Source organism: Halichoeres trimaculatus, unplaced genomic scaffold (assembly GCF_033239565.1).
Source record: "Halichoeres trimaculatus isolate MK-OKI-2021-1 unplaced genomic scaffold, fHalTri1.1 fHalTri1_scaffold_21, whole genome shotgun sequence".
NCBI classification, from domain to species: domain Eukaryota; kingdom Metazoa; phylum Chordata; class Actinopteri; order Labriformes; family Labridae; genus Halichoeres; species Halichoeres trimaculatus.
The window spans coordinates 2304270-2321326 of NW_027437199.1; the positions used below are offsets into that span (position 1 = coordinate 2304270).

General features: G+C 39.3%; 2 protein-coding genes across 4 annotated transcripts in view; one reads left to right on the plus strand and one right to left on the minus strand.

The window, feature by feature from the left end:
• tmem110l (transmembrane protein 110, like) lies at positions 1-8214 on the minus strand. Its single transcript, XM_074698822.1, has 8 exons — positions 7769-8214; positions 5905-5953; positions 4291-4386; positions 4089-4210; positions 3333-3445; positions 2733-2816; positions 2518-2649; positions 1-370 (listed from the first exon to the last, which is right to left on the minus strand). The coding sequence occupies exons 1-8, from the start codon at positions 7956-7958 to the stop codon at positions 242-244; spliced, it is 915 nt and encodes a 304-aa protein (XP_074554923.1). The 5' UTR covers positions 7959-8214; the 3' UTR covers positions 1-241.
• A 6781-nt stretch (positions 8215-14995) lies between these two features.
• sfmbt2 (Scm like with four mbt domains 2) overlaps positions 14996-17057 on the plus strand; it is a 63688-nt gene continuing 61626 nt past the window's right edge. The window contains exon 1 of one of the 3 annotated variants that reach the window (XM_074698438.1): positions 14996-15172. The gene's annotated coding sequence lies outside the window, so the exon portion shown is untranslated. Of the gene's footprint in view, positions 15173-15338; positions 15442-17057 lie in introns of those variants that run through there. The other 2 variants (XM_074698441.1, XM_074698439.1) reach the window with 2 other exon arrangements.

Genomic DNA, 17057 nt, shown 5'->3' on the forward strand with positions numbered 1-17057 from the left:
TGTGTCTCCCTGTCGGGCTAAGGCTGTAGTGTTCACATTCGCAGGTTGGAATAACCTTTAACTGTGACGCCGCTCACAGGAAGCTGCTCACAGGAAGTGGTGTTTAGACCTTTGATCTGAGGCGAGGATGCTCTGGTTTCGGTTTTTGCTCACGTTTAGGCTTCTGGGAGGGTTTCTGTGTGTGTGTGTGTGTGTGTGTGTGTGTGGATAGAGGACAGGTGGGAGGTCATGTGACCAGGGCTTACACAACCACCCAGCTCGGTCTCAGCGGTCCCCCTGAGTAGTGCACAGGAGGAAGAGGGCGGACTTCAGAGGGGTCTTCTTCTCCTTCAGAGGCTTCATCTGTGTCGGTGTCGACGGTCAGCAGAACCTGGGGATGAAAACGGCGTCAGAGAGCGTGAGCAGTACGTTTTGTTTCCTTTTTCTCGTAAAAGCTTTCTGAAGCTGCAGCAGAGACTCAAATCTCGAAGGATTCAGAGCGTTAAAACTTCCATATGTTGCTTTCTGCGAGAGGCTGACGTGAGGGGAAACTGATTTTAAGAGCAGATACTGATCAGGTTTTCTTTCCTCCTCCAGATTCTCTGTCGCCTGTAACATCAGCGCGTGGAAAAGACGCCTAAACATCACTCTGAGGAACAGGAAAAAGGGTTGATCTACGGCTGCCCGGCAGAGTAACGCAAGAGAAAAAGAGGAGGTTTGTTATCAAACGCCAGAATTAAATAAACCAGAAGAATGTGCACTCTACTTTACTCCATAATCACAAGTAGCTCTGCAGGAGCTCCAAGTCTTTCCCAAACTTTCCAAACCCGTCTCATCGGTAACGAGGGACGAGTGAGTCAGACTTTCTTGGACTGAACTCATCTGGTTTGATCAAGTGAAGAAAGACTGAGAGGATCTTTGAGTTCATCCCCAAAACAACAGGTGCAGCTGACGCCAAGCGTGACTGCGTAACTCCTCGGATGAGTCAGTCCCAGGGCTGAGAGTTCTCAGAGTGAGGATCTGACTTATCCTGATGGTGGCTTAAATTCTTCTTATGTAAACTGCTAAAACACACCATAACTTGTTAATCTCACATCAAACTACACACATCAGACGTTATCTGTATCCAGAGGACGTTATTTTTTTACTCTACTTGGAAAACTTCCACCCCAAGTTCAACCAAACTCACGATGTGCGCCTCTGTTCTGTTTTTTATAGTTTATAGATCTGGGAACTGAAGCACAAGTTTTTCTCATGGTGACGCACGTGGCTCCGACCAACAAACCCAAACCAGCTGATTATCATAAAATATCATGAACTGTGCATCAACAACTTTATAAAGAAGTGGATTCAGTAACTTTTCTGTTATCAAGAGGAAAACTCTTTTGCAAAAGTGAGGAAAAAACTGCAGTTCTCAAAGTGTCCACTAGGGGCTGGCTGTAGATGGAGCAGAAACCACATACACACAGTATAAAATGCCAATTTTTGCATCAAAAATGCACGTTTAAGATGCTGTGTGTGGGGGCTGATTTTCTTATATCTTATTGTTCTTTAAGTTATCAAAGTTAAATGTTATTTATAGCGTAAAAATAATAATTTTATTTACATAACTCCTTGAAAAACAATAGTTTCCAACAATAGTTCAGTTCCTTTCGGTACAGCACGCATTTTGTGGCGTTTCCTTTGACTGAAAGTGGGACAGGTCCCTGAATTACCGACCCGCACCGTCCCACTTTTTGGTTCCCTTCTGTTGGGGCTTAGGCATACCGATCCAACACCAGAAGGTGGAGCTAGAAACACTGCATTCCATTGGTTGGTTGAAAGAATTGTCACTTCCTGTGCCAATCACAAGGAAGACGAATTGCTGCATGTCTTCCATCATTGCTCTTTGTTTACTGTGTCGCGTTTTTCTTCGTTGGATTTATAAGCAGGGTACATTGTGTCGCGCCGCTACGGTGTCGTGCTATCATGTAGCTGCTGTGTCCATTAGCTTCCGGCTAACACGCCACCTACCAAGCAGGACACATGGAAACGCAAAAACAGAATCAGGCTTTACTGATCCGAACCGGACCAAACTATACTGATCCCGACCAAACCGAACTGTACTGATCCCGACTCTACCAAACTGTACTGATCCGACCCATTCCAAACTGGACCAATCCCAACAGGACCAAACTGTACTGATCCGACTTGTACCAAACTGTACTGATCCCAACCGGACCAAACTGTACTGACCCGACCGTGCCAAACTGTACTGATCCCAACCGGACCAAACTGTACTGATCCGACCCATACCAAACTGTACTGATCCGACCCATACCAAACTGGACTGATCCCAACCGGACCAAACTGTACTGATCAGAACCATACCAAACTGGACTGATCCCAACCGGACCAAACTGTTCTGATCGGACCCAGACCAAACTGGACTGATCCCAACCGCACCAAACTGTACTGATCCTGTTCCAGTTAGAACAGGAATGACAGTTAGCATTAGCATTAGCATTGGGCGACAATGATGATATGAGTTATTCTCACCCGTGACTCCTCGTTGTTCATCCAGGGCAGTGAGTCGGCCTTCTTCACTGAGTCCCCGAGCGAGTCGTCCAGGCTCTTCATCGTCTTGTACTTCCTCATCATCAGACTGTCCACCACCCAGAACATGATGGACTGCAGGGGGAGCCAGAGAGACCAGGTAAGAGACACAGACACCACAAAGGTGAGACTGTGTGAATGATCAAAGCGTTACTCACGTTGACGATGAACGGCACGATGAGCATGACGAGGACCAGCTCCAGCTGAGGGTTGGAGATGTAGCTCAGCAGCACCTCCTGCAGCTGGAGCAGAGAAACGCAGCGTCAGACAGAGACGGTTCAAAACAAAGGATGTTGACTCATCCTAACGACACAGATGGCTCTTAAAACGAATGTGAGACGAGAGGATGAGCCACATTTTAATTCCCAGAAAGACATCTGTTTCCCTGATCGTGGCGTGTTTGAATAAACAAAAATGATCCCATGTCGTAAAAACAAACTTTCCCTCAAAACTCAAAGTCTCAATGAAAATAAGGTCATTTTTTACTGTCCACTTGTTTATCCTCAGCCGTCCTAATGACTTTAATCTCTAAACACTGAAAACAACGAGCCAAACAAAGCTGGAGCAGAAATAGATTTTTAAACATACAGATTCATTCATGGAGAAATAGAGACGAGAAACTGTTACGTGCTAATTTCAGGAAAATTAATCGTGGGAAAATCCGTGCAAGTGTCTGTAAGTATCATAGCGTCACTCGTCTTTCCCACAGGGCCTGAAAGCATCATGTTTACAGAGAGCAGCTGGTGCAGCCTCCTTACTTTGGACCAGCCGGGGACGAGCAGCACCAGGCTGATCACGCCTTTCTCCAGCACCATGATGAGCAGGTAGACCCCGCATTGACCGAGCCACGCCGCCGCCTGAGGAGGGTCACCTGGAGGAGAGGAGGCAGGACGTGAATCAGTAAAGGAATTGTCATGATTTTGAAGATGTTTTCTTTTTGTTTTTGTGAAATTATTTTGTTTAACAGCACTGAGAGTCGTCCAAGATCTTTTCTCCAAAAGTCTGAGACAGGTTGCTTCTAAACTTCTCTTAAACCTTCAGGAAAGGTGAGTTGCACAGGTGTCTTATCACAACAGACACAAAGGAGGACAGGTCTGTCATTAGGACAGGAAGGAGGGAGGAGGAAGACGCCAGAGGAAGGACACAGGAAGGAGAGACAGATCTTCATGTTAAGGCGTCTTTCTGAAGGATAACTATCAATATTTCTGCAAAAGAAAGAAAAGTGTGAAGCTAAAACTTGAGCCTTAAAAATGCTGAGTTTGGCTCTTTCAGAACATCGCTCCGTCAGAAGAAGAAAAACAGAAGAATCACGGGTGGATTGAGGGAGCGTAATAACTGGCGTGACGTTAATCCCGCTCTGAAGCAACAGGGAATCTTCTCCAGGTGGGGCTGCAGCTGGAGACGCTGGCTCTCCTCCCTCTCTGTTAGCCTCCTCTGGGGCTACAGCGCCCTCCAGTGGCAGGAACACACTTTTCCAACAACATCAGAATTTAAAAATGAAGATGCTTTCTCACCATATTCTCCAAACATGAGAAGAGTCCACTCTTTGTACTCCACCAGTCTGGACGCCAACTTCACCGCCAGCCAGATGACGAGCATGCCCAGTGTGGCATCCAGGAGGAAGTTCATCAGGTACCTTTCAGAGGAGGGAAACGAACACCATCAAACATGATCTCCAGCTTAATGTGACTTGGTTTGTGCTGCTCGGTAACTCACAGGGAGCACGGGTCTTCTTTGGTGAGCGTGGAAAGGAAGACGTTGGCAAAGTGGATGAAAAGAGCACCGATGGCCTGCTTGGACGTGTCGAAAAACCTGCAACAGACGGCACAGAGTTCAGCTTCTACATGTCTGGAAAAACATTTCAGACAAATTTCAGGAATTCAGCTAAATGTTTAGACCAGGGGTCTGCAACCTTTACTTTCAAAGAAGACTTTTTCCCCTCAGCTCACCTGGATTTAAGTCATTCAGGAGCCACAAAATCTACTTTATCTTCACAATTAAGACAAAAAAGTGTTTAAAATTCCGTGTGTAGTTAAAATAAGTAACTAAGTATCTATATGAGTTAAGATTTTTTTTAAATTTATAGAATTGTACATGTGATGCCTTAGGTTTTTTTATATTTTAAATAAATTTTCAAATGAGAGAAAGGAATTTAAATAATTTCAAAAAAATTTTAAAAAAGTAATAAATGTTAAAATTTAAAGAATGAAATTTAATAAAATTGCAAAAATAATGGAAATATTACAAAAAAATCTGAAAGTTGCATAAGTTTTCCAAAAATTGCTAAAAATAAAAAAAGAAATGTTTAAAAAGGTAGAAATTTAAAAAATAAAATTTAATAAAACTGCAAAAAAATAAGGAATTTTTTAAAAAAAAATTCAGAAAGTTGCAAAGTTTTTCAAAAAAATGCAAAAATTAAAAAAGAAATATTAAAAAATTGAAAATTAAAAAAGTAAAATTAAATAAAATTGCAAAAAAAAAATCAAAGATTGCAAATATAAAAAATAAATTTCAAACAATTGCAAAAATATTCAAAAAAAATTGCAAAAACAATAAAAAAAGAAAGGTTAAAAAAAGTAAAAATTTAAAAAATGAAATTTAATAATATTGCAAAACAAAAATTGGAAATGTTAAAATAGAAACTTCAGACAGTTGCAAAATTTTCCAAAAAATTGCAAAAATTAAAAAAAGATTTTTTTAAAAAAGTGTAAATTAAAAAAGAAAAGAAGTTTAATAAAATTGCATAAAAAAGCAAATGTTGAAAAAAATCAGAAAGTTGCAAAAATTGCAAAAATTAAAAGAAAATGCTGAAATAGTAAAAAAAAAAAAAAAAAACCTCAAACATGAAAAAAAAAAGACTTTCTGTTTCTTGTCCTGCCACATATCAAGCGTACATATTAAGCTGTCATGTTAGAAAAATGAATCCATCCACACAGAATTAAAAATCAGTATTTTCTTCCAGATTAGTCTTTTTGTAGATGTAGTTATCTTCCCAGGGCTGTAAAACTTGAGGTTAGCCACAGGTGCATGGAAAGTTGGTGGGCTGTTGATGTTGTAGGAGGTGAAGTAGAGCGGTGGCAGGCTTTATTGACAGATGGGATGAAGATTTAGTTCAACTAAATGGTAACGCATAATTTCATTTAGTGTCAGTGTCTTTAATCATCAATACCCTCTGGAAGAAAAATAAAAATTCTTTATTTAAATAATAATTTTTTAAAGGTTGCAGGTTGCAGACCCCTGGTTTAGAGTGTTGACATTAGTTTGATTCATCCTTTGGAAAGTGTGATAGTTTAATAATTATATTGTTTGTGCAGAAGAAGTTTTTCTGACCAGATCCTCCACGGTCGTCTGATCCCAACAGGCTCCCGAAAACGTTTCACTGCAGACAAAAACAAAGACTCAATCAATACGTCGATAATGTTCCAACTGAGCTCAAGCTTGTCACAGCAAATTCACAGTTTCTTTGACCTCCACTGAGTCTAAACTCTCAGGTGACACATGGATGATCTCGCTTGTCCTCGTTGTCACGCCGCCGCAGCATTTTCATGCCTCACCCGCTGGGCTCAGGGCGAACAGACGCCCACTGTTCCTCTATCTCTCCATCTCTCAGGTCGGAGAATGTGACTCAACGTGTGAAAACAGCACCGAGGCTTCCTGCAGATGTGTTTTCAGATCAGAAATAGTCTCTCAGGAAGAGATCAGCAGAGGGCCACATGCTGCAGCCCCGGCTCCTCTGTGGCTTGGCATACCGCCACAGGGATCACGGCTGAAGGGCCCTTAATGCTCGGCTGCTCTCAAATAATGTGGAGTAAATATTAACAGATGCAGAGGAGAAAAAAGAGGAGTGTATCGATTTGTCTGCTAATAAGTAACTGAGCGGAGGTTAGAGCTCATTGATCCCACTCACCCTGAAGGCCTCGGCTGATTCTGCAACACTCTGACGCTGCAGCGACTCTGAACGCAGCTGTTTGATGATAAGCTGATGAGATCAACTAGACTGCTTTGACCTTTAAATCTACACTGTGACTACTAAATCATATCGCAACACACGTGAGAGGCCAAAAACACAGATTAACAGAATGTTGGGGCACCAAATTTCACGTCACCTTTCCTATGATAAGGCTTAATATTCATGCAACTGCAAAAAAATGCACATTTAATTCATTCTGTGTCACATTTAAGCCTTCACTCCCTTTCTGCATGCACTTGTTTACCTGAAAATACAATGAAGGATGTTTGTCAGGAGATTTCTCAGTGGTGTCGCACAAATCGGTGCAATTTTCCTAACATATAAATACATTTCACATCACATTCTCTGCAGAACCAAGACCTGTGAGGCGTCCAGTGTTCTCCAAGTCAGCACCCGGTGATTCACAGCTTAATTGGCAGACAGTAGCTATTGTATAGAGATATGTTGTTTTGCAGTTAGTGGCATAAACAGTGTGAAAGACGGATAAATAGCAACTCTAAATTAGAAAAACAGTTATTTTTTAGCTTTACTTCCAGATAAGTAGTTGTGAGGCATGTTAAACCTTAATTATGCATACTTCTTTAAGCCTTAATGACAAATTGAGTTAAAAGATAAGGCAGAAAGAGAGCAGTTACTCAAATGATTTGCAAGATGTGTTTTTGTTTTGGTGTTTTTTACCCCTTAAGAAGCTGTTTTTATTCCATAATATTTTATTTAAAGCACATTTTCAATGCCGAAATAAGCAGAGAAGCATAAGTAACAATAATTTAAAAAAAAAAATTAGAATAAAACTCATATAAATCATTCAAGAGCAAGGTAGTGTAAAATGTGCAGATTTTTCAATGGAGTTTGGTGCTCGGTGAATGAGGCTCTGCAAAAACAATAAGCAAAACGGCTGATTTTACTTAAAATAATGAAAGGTATTATCACATAACTGATGCCGAATTTAAGCTAATATTCTTCTTAAGCTAAAATGTTTCTTTAAAGTTGAATTAGGGCGTTTCTTCATGTGAAAAGGTGTGATAACGTGAAATTAGCATGTTCTTAAAGGGGGTTCAGGCAGAAGAAACAAACGTCAACAAAACGCCACGTGGACAAGCGGAGCATTTAAAAAGCGAGTTTTAACACAGCATGTTTAGTTCCTCCTCAGCTTGATTAGAGGTAGTTACACTGATATATTCACATGTTTTCAGACGCATTAGGGTTAAAGGATCAGACACTCACACATCAGCGTACTGAAGGCTACAATCGCCAGCAGTCCCTGGATGAGGACGCCGAACCTGTCCGTCAAAGCTCCGTAGTCACAGCCGTGAGGATTCGCCTTGTTAATGTCAGACATGTTCGTCACCTCCAGGACGTCTTTGTCCAAAAACCTCTTCACCAGGAAAACTCCGCTGTATCCGTACATGTCCATGTTGACACGACGAAAACAACACACCCGCTGCAGACAAAAGGAGCTCTGCCTCGGTGGGTAAAGAGGAGCTTAACCTGCTTAGACGGCGGGAAAACAACCGACGGGTTCGCTCTGTTCACCGGTTCGAGTCTACGGCATCAGCTCCGACGGTTTTCAGGACCCACATCCATAAGTGTGCATGTCAAAAAATATTTATACACTATACGATCAACGAGAAAAACAAAAACCGTAAAGTTGACACGACTGAATTTGAAGCTTCCGGTGAAACCCCTTCAAAATAAAAGACACGGAATCAGTAAAAACAACAATTAACAAAATAAACAACCCAAAAAGTAACCAATTACAAAATATTGTTTTAATTCATAACGTTTTCAGTGTCTTTAAATATTAAGATGTTATTTTGATCTTCCATACTGCATTAAACTATCTGGAAACTGGAAAAGCTAGTGTTTTTCTGGGATAAAGACTCTGTTTCCCATGAGCACTAGCACCCACTGTCTTGCCGAGCCGTGCATTTAGTTTAGTTTAGTTGGTCTCTTTTTCGTTCATGTTGTCATAAAATATATGTAAAACAAAAAATAAAATAAAATTGAAGACAAAGACCTAAAATGAATGAAAAGGAGCCGAAAAAAAAGTTTTATATCTTCCTCTTCTTTCATTAAATATTAAATAAACACATGATGGGAGAAAACATGGATTTTAACATTCTTTCTTACAGAAAGACAAGCAAAACCATCCACAAACATAAATGCTAATTACCATTTTGCCACAAAAAAAGAAAAAAAGCAATGTCATAATTTTATTTATTTATTTATTTATTTTATTTTATTTTATTTTATTTTTATTTTTTGAAAGATTTGGATTATCTTTTCCCTATATTTGCTTTTGAGAGTAATTGCTCTTTTTAACACTTTTTAATGAATTTATTTATTTATTTATTTATTTATTCATTTATTGCAGAATGCAAAGCAATAAGGTTAATAATTTATTTATTCATTTATTTATTTATTGCAGGATACAAAGCAATAAGGTTATTTTTTATTTATTTTATTTTATGTATTTTTTTTATTTATTTCATTATTTTATTTTATTTTATTTTAATTTATTTCACCCCTGCCTTTCAAAGAGTTTGTCCACAACACTGGTTCTGATGTCTTCTTCTTTTTGACAGTTCAGCTCCAGTGTCCACCATTACTAAAAAATGAGTCATGAATCATCTTTAGCAGAGAAAAACACGGATCTCTCTTCACGCTGCTCAAGCATGGTGTTGCTTTAGAGACTTTAATAATAATCTATTCTGGCGCTGATAATCTCATTTTGAGTGGAGGATACTGAATAGGAACAGATGTAACTGTGAGACTTATTGAAGATGATTTAGTGACTCCTCACAGGGAGTTAAACTTTATCGTGAGCTTCTGTGTCCAAGATATTTTCTTCAGAAGTCAAAGAGAGGTAGCTGTCCTTCTAAATACTTTTTCTAACCCTCTCCTAAACCTTCTGGAAAGGTGAGTTACACAGGTGTGTCACCACAACGGACCCAAAGGAGGACAGGTCTGTCATTAGGACAGGAAGGAGGGAGAGGGAAGACGCCAGAGAGGCAGCTAGAAAGAGGAAAGAGAGACGACATTCCTCTTTCTTTTGTTCATGAAAACACATTTTAGAAGTTTAACCCCCAGTATGATTCTCTGCCAATGGAAAACAAAAGTGTGGAGCTGAAACTTGAGCCTGAAAAAGTGCTGAGTTTGACTCTCTCAGCACATCTCTCTATCACAAGAAGAAAAACAGAAGATTGAGGGAGTGTAATAACTGGCGTGAAGTTAATCTGCTCTGAAGCAACAGGGAATCTTCTCCAGGTGGGGCTGCAGCTGGAGACGCTGGCTCTCCTCCTGGGACTACAGCGCCCTCCAGTGGCAGGATCGCACACCCCTTTACTGACTGTTTTTGGAAAAAGAAATATTGAGGAATCTAATTAGAAAGCAACAACTCATTGATGCTCAGTGTCAGACTAAAGGGAGGGAGATAAGAGGAGGTGATTGGATTCATGATTAAAATAATCTGATGGAGGCCAATTTAGAGACCTCAGCGGATTATTCACCTGGAGCCGGACAGATAGGCCGAGAGCCAACATCAAGGCCCAGAGGATCCAATTTAGAGGAGCAGCTTAGGAGATACTAAACTCACCTCCTGCTTGATTTGGTCCTGAACTAGTCTCTGAAAAGTCTCTGATTCTGACTGAAATTATATCAGTGAACAAAAAGAGGAGTATCATCCTGTTTAATCAAAAGACCCAGGTGGTTCTGTATTTTTATGGAAGCTGTATGGACCAAAGTTACACCACATGGGGGCAGTGTTGAGCAGTGTTTGTAAATAGTTACAGCTGCTGAGGCATTTTGGAAGAATTAGGGCTGGGACAATATGCTTTTCTCCTGATTTGATTCTTTTACAGTTTTCGGGGCGTTGAATCAATTTAAATCATGATTCTTTGATATTTTTTTCCCAAAATTTTTGGTTTCCTCATTTCACACCAGACAATGGAAAAAAGTTGAATGATGATGATGATGTCTACAGACTATATCAAGAGCAGTATTTTCCCGAAAAGTCAGTTTTTAGGGTTTATTCAGGGGATCCGACATCACATTACTGGATTGTGAAAAAAAAAAAAAAATTGCGCTCTGCTGGAGAAAAGCGGTAACTTTTTTTCAAACCACTGTATAAAAACAGACTAAAATGAAGGATTTACAGTGGCCAGTGGGTGTCAGATAGTTTGCAAATTTTTGAGAAATAAAGCTTCATAGGGGTTTCACCTTGTTATATCCTTTATAGTACTTATATTTTTTCATTTACCAGAAAAAATATGTTGTCTTTTATTTAGCTTTATGAATCATTAACATTAGCATTTAAGCTATATTTAGTATAATTTACTTACCTTCCAACTTTTCTCCAATCCAATCCAACTTTATTTGTTAAGCACTTTAAAAAACAACCATAGTTGAAACGAAGTGCTGCACAGGAGAATAATAAGATATAAGATAAAAGAATAGACATAAAACAAATTCAAATGAATAAAAAAATGCAGAAGAAGCAATCAAAATAAAATAAAAGTAAATAGTTATAATAATAATAACAATGTAATTTGTGTCCTTTAGGAAAACTGTCTTCTCAACTTCTGTTGTGTTGTTGCGTTTGCAAATCGGCTGACACCTACTGGCCACCGTAAGGATTTAATTTGAAAAAAAAAAAAAAGAATAAAAATTATAATTTCAAAATCACAAAACAAAACAAAACAAAACAAAAAAACAATACTAATGTGAATCAATTTTTTCTCCCGCCACTAGAAAGTACCGTTAAGTAAAACGGTTTGTCAAGCTACGCGAGGCTGTTAACCATCAAAAACAGCAATTTTACCTAAATAACATCACTTTGACGGACTGTTACTGACTCTCAGCTTCGTGAGAAATCAGTGAGTGGATGAAAAACATCAACAAGTGACAGCGTAATCTGTAGACAGACTGAAACGTAAAGATATTAACTGGTTAACTGAGGCTGGAAACAGAAAATTAACTGTTGGCGGTTAGCCAACGATCGCAGACAGGTTCTGATGAAGCAGCTAAAACACCAGTGAACGAGTGGAGCTAAACGTTGATTAAACGTGAAAACGTGTGTATTTTTATGATGACATCGGCTGAAAAACATAAGCTTTTAGTCATACAGTTTCAGCGATTCCTGCCCCAAAGATGAGCTTTTTAACACGCTGTTAACAGGACGTTCTGCATTTTTGACCCAGCCTCTAGTGGACACCCAGGGAACTGCAGCTACAAGGAGATTATTTTTTGAATATAACAGACGTGACAACTTTAAGAGAGGGAAAAGTAAAATATTGGTCGTATAATTTTTTACTTGAACTGACTGACGCAGATCCCAGTCTGTATCTTTCTCAGGGTCAACAATGAGACGACCTTTGAAGTTTTTACCCTGCATTCATCTAACGTTTTCTGTCACCTCAAGGTCAAAGTTCAAGCTTGGTTCGCTTAATAAGGATCTATGCTCAGAAATTAAATTGATTTAGTCGTGTTAATTTCTGGTTTGATAATTAAAGAGCTCTTTGAATGTTTCTATTTTTACAGCCTGCCAAAACTGGGAGCGTTTACTTGTGTTGCCAAAACAAAATCACCATCCTCTGCCTCGTGCAGGGAGGCTGCCGGCTCATGCACAGGTCCAGCATGTGTGTGTGTGTGTGTGTGTGTGTGTGTGTGTGTGTGTGTGTGTGTGTGTGTGTGTTGTAGAAGGGGCAGGGAGGGGGGCATAATCCTTTCTCTCGCGCTCGGAAAGCCTCTTCTCTGGCAGATTAATGGGGCACGGCGCACGCTCCAACCATCTGTTCCTCCAGCGGCATCACACCGGCACGAGCGCAGCCTCTCCTCCTGTCTCCAGGAGTCCTTTGTGTGTCTCCATGAATCAGATCCGCCTCCGTAAAGACAACACTGAGCTGGACTTCCCGTCACAGGCTACAAAATAAAACACTCCCCGCCATTAACAAGCCCCGTAACTGTCAGATTCGCTAATTGGTGGCCTCAATAAACGCCTGTTCTGTCCTTTGGAGTGCTTGATTTGAGGCCTGTTCAGGGTCACGGGAAAAACAACTATCAGTAAGTCAAAGAAAGTTGGTTTTTTTTTCCCTTGGTTTTACATTTTTGGGGAAGTTTGAAGCCTTTTAACTGTAATTAGCTCAAAAATAAGTTGGATAAATCTGTTGTTATGTAACTTTTTAGCTACTTTGTGGTTACTACGGTAACTCTTTATCATTTAAAATAACTTTACATTTCACACAAATAACTTCAACGCGGAGTACTCTGAGGTTTTTGAATGAGTGTGTATATGATTTTTAATGTTTCGTCATCAGCCTCTAGTGGACACTTGTGGAACTGCAGTTTTCAACATGTTGAGGTAAAATTCCTCAAAGTGTTAAATTTGTAGTTTAAAAAAAGTTTAGAAATGAGAATTAAAGCTACGAAATTCAGAGAGTTTCAGGTGTTGAAGTAAAAAGTGTTACAACCGTACCCAGTCTCCCCTATTTCATCAAGAATCCCACAAAACAGCCCCCAAAAAAGCTCTCTGATGGTTTATCTTAAAAATATCTTTGGTTAAACCAAACTTTTTTTTGTTAAATTTCAGTCTCATAAATTGAAGTTTCAGGAGGGGGAACTTTCAGGGGATTTCCTCCTGATTGTGCAACCTAACAGAGCCAGCTCCAAAGTCCAGCACAAACGGAGCTGTAATGATTTTATTTCTATTTGAAGGGGACGAACTTCCAGTAAAAGGAATTTATCTCAAGTCCCAGAAATGAAACCAGCAGATCTTCGTGTTACAACGATCAGGGAGTAGATTAAGTTTCACTTTCTTTCTTGGAGAAATCTTTCTTTCGTACGCTGACAGATCAGCTTCCCCAAAAGAAAAAAACATCCTCAGAAACTTCAGTAGCTTGGTTTTTTGTAAGGGGTGTAAATAAAGGACTTTATGAAGCTGTAAACCAAACTTTGAGCTGCTTCTGCTTGTTTTTTTGTTTTTTGTTTTTTAAGTGGTGAAATGCGCCGCGGCCACTAGAGGATACTGTTGACTTTAAGACGACTCTGCCATTTAGGACAACAAAGTCTCAGGCGATTTCTCAAGGGCAACCCGAGAGGAGAGACTGCCAAAACATGCCAAATAAAATTACCCAACTGCGCGGATTGACCAGCTCAAAGGGCGACTGCTTTAAAAAGTCATTAATTATTGACTTTTAGAGGAATATTCATGCACAGAGGAGAATACAGGGGGAATGGGCGGGGTGTGTTTTATTATTTACAGATAGAAATGTCAAACATTAAGTAAAAAAGTGTTTCTTTGTGGCTATGCTATGTGAGATTTTTTTCTTTGGGTTGTTAATCTGGATGTAAAGGAAAGAAAATTAAAATAAAATAAATAATGAAATAAAATAAAAAATTAAAAAATAAAATAAAATAAAAAAAGAACTTTGACCCTAGCTCTGGCCACACCCATTAAAAGATCTATAACTTTTTATCCTCATTATGTCTACAATACGTGCACCAAATTTAGAGTTTATAAACTCCAATTTTTTTTATTTTTAATTTTAATCATTATTATTTATTATCTATTTAATATTTAATATGTTTTAATAATATTTAATTGAATTTTTATTATTTAGTATTATTTATTTTTTTATTCTACAGGATATATCCAATAGAATAAAAACTTGGATAAGTTTGGTTAAAAAAAAAAAAAAAAAAAAAAAAAAGATAAATAATAATAATAATAAAAACTTCCAAGGAATCGCTAAAAACGGCCATTCAACCAAAATTTTGGGACATGCTTCTAGAAATTTCTGAAAAATCGTCAACTTTGGCACCTGTCCTGACCACGCCCACTGAGGTAGTAAAAGTCATTTAATAACTTTTCACTATTAATGTGCATACACTGAAATTAATGAACATGATCTGATGTAAGCTCTGTTTTTTGTAAACAAAAATAAATATGTTTACGTAAAATTCTGGACTTCCTGTTAAGTTTTCATGGCAAAGATGAGAGATTTTTGTTTGGAGATGTTTTGCATTTGCACCAAAAAATGCAAAATAGTGTAGAGGATGCAGTTTTAGTGACTAGGGGGCGCTATGATGCAAAAAGCATTGAATTTTGTGCAGTCTGGTGACTTTTAAGCACATTAAAGGCAGGAAAATTAGTGTTTATTGAGATAACAAAATTATTTTTTTTTAGATTTAATAATAATAATATTTCTAAGGACCCTGGGATTCTTAAAAATATTTTATGTAAGGAAAAGATATTTATTAAATTAGTTTTCCATTTATATTAACTGATAAAACAAAAAAAGCTGTGTGTGGTTATATAAGCGGTATTTTTTACTGTGCTGTGTTTTTGTAGGCGTCTTCAGTTCCCTTTTTACACCAGGCTGAAGAAAACACTTTTTTCTGCTGCACTAAAAGCTCCGTGAAGGAGTTGGCTCGAAAATATCTGTAGATGTTTTTGGACATGCGCAGATGGGAGATGCCATATTGGAACGGGGGCAGCAGCAGCTGAAAGACGTCGCTCGCGCTGCTTTGCTCGGGCTCACGCGAACGAGGAGCAGAGAGGGAGCGAGGGAGCGAGGGGGAGAAAAACAGAGGGGGTCTCGTGAAGGAGAGGCGACGAAAAAACTTGGACAGGTAAGACAGGTGACGGCTCCAGAAAGGCTCGCGGGAGGCTTTTCCGGAGGTTGCTGCGTTTTGTAATTTTGGTTGTGTCGACGAAATAAACACGAGGAGAGTTATCTTTCCCCTCCTTCTTCCCTGAAGTGCTCCCGAGGCGGTTTCTGTAGAAACGAGAAAATAGTCGCGAGCGTTCGTTCACGAGCCCAAGTTGCTCAAAGTGTCTCGCACGCGCCGTAATTAACAGCTTTCACCGGTGGAGAGGACGCTGTCTCGTGGCACTCGCGGTAATAATTGCGTTGTTTTCTCTCAGTGTTTCCGTTTAATTCTGCTGTAAATAAGGTGAATTTCTCCAATCAGCTCGCGCGCGTGCTTAAACGTTATTTCAGCTGCTTTAATATTCTCTTCAGGGACACGACGCATTTTTTTATTTGACGCAAACGCGAAGTTGTCCTCACGTTTAAAGGTTGGAAATCACTTATTGTTGTCATTCAGGCAGATATGAGTCAGTCGGGATTTTTGAAGGTGCGTGAAAGCCACTGGAAAATACCGGACACTGCCAAAATGTCAAACCACTTTCAACATGGCGGGTTATGGTGTTCGAGGGGAAAAACTGCGCCTTCAAATCTTTGAACGAGGAAAAAATAAAACGCTGGCAGATAACGCGCCCGGGTCGGTTTCTTTTGGTGGACACACACGAGGTGTAATGAATTAAATCCGAAGTGTGCTTTTGGCGAATCCGTGGGAGTTTTTTTCCGCTGCAGTTTTGAGTGTGCAAAGTACACGACCGGAGTGGCAGCCTGCCTGCCTGTGTGCCTGCTGCTCGGCTACACCCCTCAGCCTCATCTTCCTCATCTTCCTCTCCACGTTTCCTCTTTCACTTTTATCCAAAAACGCGTCAGCTCTCCCCAAAGCGAGCACATTTCATCACATCCATCACATTAAGGCTGCTTCCTGTCACCTTCAGCGCAGGATTTCACACTCACACTGCGTTCCTCCTCAGTTTATTGTGTCTCTGTGGGTAAATTCACAATGATTGAGCAGATAATTGGATTATCTATCTCTTTAATTATTTCTCTTTCTGCTGTAAATCCGGGGTTTTCACAGCTTTGCATTATTCCCGGATTCCTGCTCCAGATTAAATTCGTCTCCATGATGAAGAGAAACAATGAAGACCGCAGAAAAAGAGCAGTTCACTGGAGGAAGAGGCTTTGTTTCTCCTCAGAAACTGCTTTTTGCACATTGTTGATGTTTTGTTGGCTTTTCTTTAACGGCCATGTTTTGTTTTTAATCATTTAGCTGTTTGTGATCAGCATTGTGTGTTAATCTGGTTGTGACTGAAGAGTCTCTACAGGAAATAATCTAATCAGGATCTGGACTTTTCTGTCTTTCCTTTCATTTTCCTCTCCTCTTTCTTTTTGGTTGAGTTTGACTCTTTTTCTTAACATTTTTGTTTTTCTTTCCATTTGAAAGTCTTCCTCTCCTTCTTTTTTGGTTTGTCCATCTTTCTCTCTGCCCTTCTTTTTATCGCTCTGTGTTTCTGTCCGTTTATCTAATGTCTCAGTCTCGTCTGTTCTAGTTTTCATGACTTTCTTTGCTTATATTCAGTTTTTACGTCCGCCTTTTTTCTTTCTCTTTCTTTAATTTGTGTTTCCTTTCATTTTTCTGTCCATCATCCGTGTCTTCCTTTCTTCTCCATCTTTGGATTATTTTTCTTCACTTCTTTTTTTGTTTTTCTTTAATGCTGTCTTCCTTCCTTCTTTTCTTTCTTTCTTTCTTTCTTTCTTTCTTTCTTTCTTTCTTCCTTTCTTCCTTTCTTTTCGATTTTCTTTGTTGGTTTGTTTGTTTGTTTCTTTCTTTCTTTCTTTCTTTTACGTTTTCTTTCTTTCTTTCTTTCCACTGT

Excerpts from the sequence above, each read along its gene's own strand:
- tmem110l (XM_074698822.1), bottom strand. The coding sequence starts at position 7,958 with ATGGACATGTACGGATACAGCGGAGTTTTCCTGGTGAAGAGGTTTTTG. Across the intron at positions 5,954-7,768 it reads AGCCTTCAGTACGCTGATGT|TGAAACGTTTTCGGGAGCCT; the intron begins GTGAGTGTCTGA and ends TTTTGTCTGCAG. Across the intron at positions 2,650-2,732 it reads TCGTGCCGTTCATCGTCAAC|TCCATCATGTTCTGGGTGGT; the intron begins GTGAGTAACGCT and ends CTCCCCCTGCAG.